Source organism: Epinephelus moara, chromosome 18, assembly GCF_006386435.1.
Source record: "Epinephelus moara isolate mb chromosome 18, YSFRI_EMoa_1.0, whole genome shotgun sequence".
Classification (NCBI taxonomy): Eukaryota; Metazoa; Chordata; class Actinopteri; order Perciformes; family Serranidae; genus Epinephelus; species Epinephelus moara.
Window position 1 is genome coordinate 13257196 of NC_065523.1, and position 8639 is coordinate 13265834.

Sequence of the window (8639 nt, forward strand, 5' to 3'; positions counted from 1 at the left end):
ATTACTATTTTTTGGTCACTTTTCATTCATTCATGAGTCTAAAGATCCCGAAATTATAGGTCACTCTGGGTGAGAGCATCTTTAAAAATCCAAACATGTAAAAAAGAAAAAGAAAAAAGGATAGCAACATCATCTTTACTGTAAGCAAGACAGTAACAAATACAGTATGCAGACAGAGACACCACAACTAAAAGCTTGGCTAACATAAATTGTTCACAAAAGGCCCACAGAGTCCACTGGTAACTCACAGCGACTCTTCTGGTTGTTGGCTGCGTCCACGGCCATCTGTGCAGCCACCTGAGCAGCAGTCATGGGGGCCGGATTCTGTCAGCGAACAGATTAAAGGAAGACAATGCTGGGTAAAACGTTTTAGGGAAGGAACATAAACACCACTGTCTGAAACGGAGCCAAAAGCAGGCAGCAGGAATTAGTCTCCAGGCAGCCTTACGCTGTGTGGCTCCTTGCCCATTACCTGATAAGGGTGGGTTGTGTTAATGGGTGGAGGGGGCTGTGAAGCTCCACCAAGAGGCTGACTGACAGGCAGCGGCTGAGGAGGGATGACAGGTTTGAGCGGCCCAGGTCCTCCACCTGAGGAAACTGGAGACAGACAGTGGGATGAGCTTAGAGTTTGTACTCAGTTTTGAGATGTAAACTTCACACTGACTCACAGAAAGGTATAGGAGTCACCATTTGGAATAGCTCACACTGTCTTTATTTACAACTGCTGATGCTACCAGCAACTAAACAATGATTTCACATGATTAACCACATCATCTTACAGTGGAATTTTGAACTTTTGAAAATCTCCTTCAGCAGTTCATACATGTGAAATTAGCAACAGTATTAGTCAGGATGTAATTATAGAAAACAGGCCAAAATGAAATTTCATCAAAATCAGACTGGAGCTTGGAGGAAAGTCTGCTGCTGGTAGAGGAAGGACCTCCGAGAGAAAACGAAGACTAAAAGGGCAATTTAGCACCACACTGAAAAGCACAGACAAAAAAGATGCATGGAAGGAGAACAAACAACACTAACGCCAGCTTTACTCTTGTCAGTCGCAGCCCTGAGGAATGCAAAAAATAAAAAGTGGTGTAGCATCCTATCAACAGTGTGTCTGGAGAGAAGAAGCTTACAAGAATGCAGTTGCAGAAACTATAAACTACAATATTCTGCATGCTGCTGCAGATAACATATAGGTAATTATGAACAATGTTATACTGCACAGGCACTCCAAAACTCCTCTTCCTCTTTCAGAACGTGTTTGCTTGTCTCTGAAGGTAAGATTTATTGAAAGAGTACTTTCAAAACAAAAGTTACAAAATGCTTCACAATACATTTTTGAATTCCATGTATTGTAGCTATCTGGGATGAGAACTGGCTGCACCAAACAATCTTAAGGTAGACTATGCAGGACTGTCAGTTCCTGTACGTAAAGACGCTCATCAGCAAAGGTAAAAGGAAAAGCTGCCCCCAGATTCACGCTTGATGCCATTTCACCTCACTATATTTGCATTTTTTCGGAGCTGTGTCTCTTGGATGCCTGTCACTTATGGTTGGGCAAAGGAAGTCAAAGGAATAAAGTCAGTAACTTCCATTATTTAAGCTGCACTGGTTGACTGCTTTGGTCACTTGTGGGCAGACGAGTTCCACAACCAGCTGACAGACACACAGCATTCACAAAGTGCTAGGAGTGTGGCAATTTCAATTCTAAATCTAAAATTGATCAAAATAAGCTTTCGATTTTGATTACTAAAATCAGAAGCAGGATCGGCGATTCTGGTAACCTGCAGCTGCACTTTTCCAGACACCATGGTCACTGCCGGAGTCAGAGATAACAGAGAAACAACAGAACTGGAAAATCCTCCTGTTGCACTGACAGAAAAACTATAATTTACAGGCTAAGCTACACGTGGGTACCAAACACCACCTATGGTAACACAACCAATATGGCAGGACATAATCGCATCATAAACAACCGTAAAAAAAACAAATCTACTAGAATCTGGGGACTTTTTGCGGGTGAGAAAACTGTTGTTGTAAAGTAACCTTCTGCCATCTAGTGGCTCTGCTTTTTGTTTTTGTGTTACACAGTTTGTTCCCAATACACTGGTGAAATAAGTCTGTTTTTACATTTCAAATAAATAATTTAAATTTGACTATAGGGCCATAGTGTTGTACTTTTCAATGTAACAACAGTTATATCACATCTTTTCAAAGAAACATTTGAAAATGTAAATGACAGTTGTCAGGGTGTACATTCAATGATCTGTTGCGTTTTACACATTAAGACTTAATAATCAGCAATCACATCGCCTTCACTGCTGAAAAAACTGGAAAATCAAACTGAAAAGTCTCTTTATCTGCCAGATATTTGACTTTCTGCACCAGCTAGTTGCTGACTTTGTCTGATGCTGAGTGCTTGCTGGGTAGCATACAGTAAAAACAACTACAACAGGGGCATTCCCTAAAGATTAGTAAAGCTGGAACAATGCCTATGTGAGTGACAGTTATTTAAGTGCATAAGTTCTGGGTTGTGAAGCAGCTATCCACTGCCACCTGTAGGGTTACATGATAGTAATTATCCTTAATGCTGTAATGAAGGAATTAACTGCTTTATCTGTAAACCACAAACAAAATTGCTTATTCAAAGATACTGATTACAGCTGGAAGGCCAATAAAAAATACTTCAACTATACCCCCATACAGTCTGATGCAATTCTATTTTTTTTCAGAAGACATTTAAATGATCTGGACAGCGCAGGTCTGAGCGCAGTGGCCCCCACACAAACAAGGATTTAAATGATGTTTCTCACCAGGAAGCGAGATGCCTCTGACCAGGACCATGTGGAAGGGGTCCTGACTGTAGTCTGGATGGGGTTCAACCGCACCTCCTACTGGAGATGCTCGCTCAAACAAAGCCCTTAGGGCAGGAAGTTTCCGTGGGGCCACCACAGAGAAGTGAATTCCTCTCTAAGAAATATGAAAATTAAATACCTTTAATGAAATACATTTTGCATTTTAACCATCAAAAAAAAGTAAATAAAATACAAATATAATCCACCCACTCTTGACAATTGGGAAAAATCATATCCTAGCAAAAAATAAAAATAAAATTATAACTTATCAACATTGATATGATTTCTGAGGTGAAACATTCTTTTTTTAAGTATTTTTGAAATAATGAAATAAATGATTTATAAAATATTTCGATCTGCTTTTATATTTTAACTTCCAAACTTGCCCTGTGCCAGAAAACATCCTTATCCTAGACAAGAATTCACAATTCCAAACAATTGAAAAATGTAATAAAAGACTTCAAAATCTAAAACTAACAGTATGCACTGATAAAATCTGTGTAAAATGTACTTCTATATTTGTTTTGTTTTATTTTCTTTTTGTAAAAATTTGGGCCCTTTAAAGTTGTGTCCAAGATTTTTGTCAACTCCTTTAGATTTCTACAAAAACATAATTTAATTTGACATACAAGGGGTTAGCTACATCCTAAGGACATTACTTCCTGGTTTCCAAAAAGGCGGGGATGCTGCTCAAGTACCTGTGAGCTTTCTGTGTAATAATATTGCTATCAGGTGTGTTTCAACGATAACATGTCAAAATCACAGCCCTTTAAAATCAAAACCAAATGAGAATTATGGTATAAAAATTAATATTTTGATTAACATTAAGTGAACTCTTGGCAACTTTGAAAAATAAAATGGCTACTCACTATGACTGCAGTGAAATTAAAAAATATAAAACTTTTTTTAACTCCAGAAGACTTCATCTCCATCAGACTTGACCCCTGACATCCATTATGTATGCTTTTCAAAAACTAGAAGTACTAGAATTACCGCCCTACGGTTGTATGCACACCAGTCAAGTTTCTCTTACAATTTACATGCATGTCGGTGAAAACATGGATGCTTCACACCCATTGCCCCCCGACAAAACAGAAGATTGACCCGAATGTTTCCCCTTCTGTTCCTGAGATATGACGTTGAATAATGGCCAGAAAGTGTTTTATGCAGAATATTACGATGTCACAGTGAAGCTGACCTTTGACCTTTTGGATATAAAATGTCATCACTCCATTGTCTTATCCTATTAGACATTCGTGTGAAGTTTTGTCATAATAAGCATATGAATTCTTGAGTTATAGCCAAAAACATATTTTGTGAGGTCACACTGACCTTGACCTTTGACCCCACAAAATTCTAATAAGTTTATTCTCCAGTCCAAGTGGACATTTGTGTCAATATATATATATTCCCTTGAGGTGTTCTAGAGATATTGTGTTCACAAAAACGAGACAGACGAATGGTAATTATTGAATATTACTAAAAAACTATTACAGAGAGAGTCCTTTTGGATTTTCACTCTCAACAGTATGGAACCTCATGGACTTAATGAAACACTGGATGTAAGTTCATTCCTTTAGAGTTATGTGCAGATGTGATTTTGTTGTTCTTGAGGCTTAAAGTGATGATAATCATTGTTATAGTTGAGATATTGCTGTTCTTGTAAGTCTGATATTATCTTGTGACTGTAATGATGTTATTCTTAATATTCAGAAATGATCTTTTTTCATGCTGTTCTTAAAAAGCTGAGATCACCTTACCTCTGACATGATGTGCTGTCATTGTCTCTCTTGCAGTAGTGATGTTGACTTAACTTTGCATTACTATTTGAATGTATGTGACTTTGTAAAGTTTTTCCATATTTTATATGGTGTATTGGTATTTCTGCCATTGAAACAGTGTATATATGATATATATTTTTGTTGCTCAATTATATATGTAAATGCTTAGAGTGCTGTTTCCTATTTAAACCACCGCCTTCCTGTGCTCAGTATGAGCCTGATGAAGCTGTAAGCAAAACGCGTTTCTCTATTAAATTGTGTGCGGTACGTAGCCACAATTTATGTGGTTTTTTCTTTAGACGTATGGTCACATTGACCTTGAACTTTTGACCACCGAAATGTAATCAGTTCATCCTTGAGACTAAGTGAATATTTTTGCCAAATTTGAAAAAACATCCTGAAGCTGTTTTTGAGATATTGCATCCACAAGAATGAGATGGATGCATGTTGTGTTAAAAGAGGACAAATATTTACTGAAAATCTTGTTAGCAGCTTGTAAAAAAGCAATCGTGAGAAAGTGGTATAAGCCAGATCCACCAACACAAGACGACTGGTTGAAAATTATGAACGAAATATATGTTATGGAACAGTTGACTCATAAGATAAGGACTCAAGAAGATCAATGCTGAGAAAAATGAGAGAAATGGACTATCTACTCACCAACGACGGGATAAGGACTACCACACTGATAATATAGAAACAAACTGTAAAGACATGGCAATCCAACGTGTTCTTTTTGTAATGTTTGTGTTTATTTGTCTCCTCTTTTGGGAGATCTATGTTACGTTTTCAAAAATGCAATAAAGAAAAAGTATCAAAAAAAAGAATGAGATGGATGCAAGGTCACAGTGACCATGACCTTTGACCACCAAAGTCTAATCTATTCATCGTTGAGTCCAAGTAGCTGTGCTTAAATTTTAAGAAATTCTCTCTTTTCTCTCTATTTTTGAATCATCGCATTCACCACAATGAGATGGATGCAAGGTCATGGCCAGCTTGACCTTTGAACCTTTGAACCTTGACCACCAAAATCTAATCAGTTCATACTGAGTCCAAGTGAACGTTTGAACCAAATTTGAAAAAATTTCCTCAAGGCATTCTCATGATATCATGACCTTGGCTTTTGACCTATGACCACCAAAAACTAATCCGTTCATTGTTGGGTTCAAGTGGATAACTGAGCCAACTTTGAATAAATTCCCTAAAGGTGTTCTCGAGATATCGGGTTCACAAGGATGGGACGGATGGACGAACGGACATTCCAAAAAAATAAAGCCTCAAGCCATGGCTATCGCTGGTGTGGAGGCATAAAAAAAAACCTCAATCACTGAGAGGTTGACCCATTACAAGGTTTAACAGTCAAGACTGATCTTTTAAAATACATTTTCCCAGCATATTTGAAGAATACATTTTTTTTTCTCAAAATAAGATTTTGTCCCAGTTCTCAAGAGTGACTGAATGACACAATTAGGTTTGTCATCCCCAGCTGTATTTGCTGAAGACAAAATGCAAGTGATGACTCACGTCTCTGATGATTTTGACCAAGTTGTCTGCCGTGCAGCCGGTGTAGCTGACACTCTCCACGGCAGGGAGCAGGTATGGAGGAGAGTTACACAGCAGCACACACACCTTGTGGGTTTGACCTCTGGCAGAAAGAGAGAAAGCAAAAGGCAAGGATTTTCAACTTACTGGGATTTTTTAAGACTTGAATTTGATGTAAAAATTTGAAGGATTTCCGCACAGACTTTAAGACAGTCAGAGTTTATTAAGGCCGTCTCATTTTCATTTTAAGGCTGCATTTTAAAATGAAAATTATCTCTATACAGATTTTATTACTCTATATTGACCAAACAGGACAAACTTGGTGCAATAGGCTGAGTGTTAAAACATTACAAGAAGCATTATATTGTAGTAATGGAGGGATAACTGTAAGCCCTCCACTGGTGGGCAGTAACTGTACTTTAAAAATGTACAAACTGTTCCAAGGATTTAGAGAGCAGTGTGAAACAAAAAGACTGCCTTACATTTGCTCCCTCATCTTCTTAAAGTCATCAAAGAGCTGCAAGGCCACAGAGAGTCCCTCTGCAATTAGACTACAGCTTTCCGCTCCACCTCCCATGAACCTGTGCAGAGAAACGGGGTCATATTTAATATTTGCAAAATCGTAAAGTTACATTTGTCTCTGTTGCGATGAAATAAAGTAGTATGAAACCACAAGAATGTCAACGTCGTAATAATCAAGTAGACTGTTTTTCAAGTTACTGGATGCTGTCGATCCACGAGACAAACTCAAAGGCAGAGCTGGTTGGGGCGTGACACTGGACGTATGACTCGGGAGCACAGTCCACTGTGTTGAACACCACAAGACCGTACTGTGTCCCTCCATACTAGAAGGACAATAGAAACAAAGGAATATTTACATTCACAACATCAAAAAAATGCTTCTCTGTGCAATCATCTGAAATCATTGACAAAAAAAATAAATAAAAAACTTAGGGTAAACACTCACATCTCCACCAAAATCTGTTTCTGCTGGAGGCCCTCCATTGAAATATCTATTTTTAATGAAATAAAAAAATAAAACAGATGCATTTAGACATGGCAGCATGAATAATAAAGGAATAATAACAGGCAGTGTTTTAATACTCTTACTCTATAGCTGGCAGTATATAATTCTTTCTTAAAGATTCAAAGTAAGGTCCAAGATTTGCCGTCCCTTCGATGACAAACACCACATCAGCCACCTGGTTGTTCCCAGGCTTAGTGGACGGCTCCATGAGTGCCGAACCTGCCACCATATATTTGGACAAAAAGAGGGGACAGATTTTACATTTTTGAGCAATGAGCGACGAAAATTAATCATATGGGCATTTCCACTGCAGGAACTTTATCTGCATTTCAACTGGAAGAATTGGGACAACATTTATTTCCTGAATTTAACTCAAGTGCAAAATAACAACAAACAAGAGAGATGCACTGCTTTACAAGCATCCAAGCTTCCCAATATCCGTTACTACTGACTGCATTGAAAATCTGCAATTAAATAACTAGGGATCATTCATCTGTAACACAGAGAAAGAAACAACTGCTTTTGTCCCCTTCAGAGGTTGTTTTTTTTTTTTAACTTTCCTCTATACAAAGCATCACTCATGTCAATAAAGATTAATCTTAACAACTAGATCACCTCTGATAGATGCAGTCTTCATCCACACATTACACTGAGGGAAAACAGCGAAAATGAACCCCTTTAAAAGCTGTAGATGTATTAAAATAACATGTTTGTTGCTTTAAGTTCTGCTGAACCCAGGAGAGACAGAGAGGAGTCAGGCAGCTTAAGTTACTGAGCACTGGCTAACAAGATAATATTACCCAGCCTAACTTACGTTTCTGCTAAAACGACTCCTCCCTGGCTAATGCTACGAGCCCATCTCAGCGCCCTGCTGAGTCAGAAAACGAAAGTAAAAGCAGTCTGCTCGGCCAAAACAACCCGAACAGCACAGAGCATTTAATTCAATGTAAGCTAACGTTTGGCAGTTAAACGTCAGTCAGCATTTTGAGCTAAAATAGCCTCAACTAACCCGCTATCTGGCCCGAAAGTGATGTGGACTGACCTGGTGGTGTACAGCTGCCAGTCGAATCGCGGTATTTCTTAGCTAGACACAAATAAAACTTAAAATCTGGTTGCTTTATTTCTCATCGCACAGCATGCTAGCATTACTTCATTTGTTGTATTTTGACGGAAGTGACCAAACGGCCCGCCCAGAAAATGTGACGTAGCGAAAATCTTCTTCGTCTTTTATTTTTGTGCATACAAGACGCTGTGTGGCGGGGTGCTGCCACCCACAGTTCAAAACATTGAATGAAGCTTAAATCTTTTAACGTCGATTAGTAGCGTTATCCCATTGAGAACTAGTCTTCTTCACGAGCTCATGTTTGTAATGAGCAAGTCAGGTAAGTCAATTTGTACAGCAGCTTGTGTATTTCATATTTTTACTTCTATTTT

General features: G+C 38.4%; 1 protein-coding gene across 9 annotated transcripts in view; it reads right to left on the bottom strand.

Moving 5' to 3' along the window:
* Positions 1-8388, bottom strand: part of med25 (mediator complex subunit 25) — a 30452-nt gene extending 22064 nt beyond the window's left edge. For 3 of the 9 annotated variants that reach the window (XM_050069613.1, XM_050069620.1, XM_050069612.1), the window contains exons 1-9: positions 7821-8008; positions 7289-7424; positions 7146-7191; positions 6899-7023; positions 6661-6759; positions 6161-6281; positions 2814-2970; positions 473-597; positions 249-324 (exon numbers count right to left, since the gene is read on the bottom strand). In XM_050069613.1, coding sequence (XP_049925570.1) covers positions 249-324; positions 473-597; positions 2814-2970; positions 6161-6281; positions 6661-6759; positions 6899-7023; positions 7146-7191; positions 7289-7424; positions 7821-7842 — 907 coding nt within the window. In that variant the 5' untranslated portion in view covers positions 7843-8008. The other 6 variants (XM_050069619.1, XM_050069611.1, XM_050069615.1 and 3 more) reach the window with 5 other exon arrangements.
* Between the last annotated feature and the right edge of the window lie 251 nt (positions 8389-8639).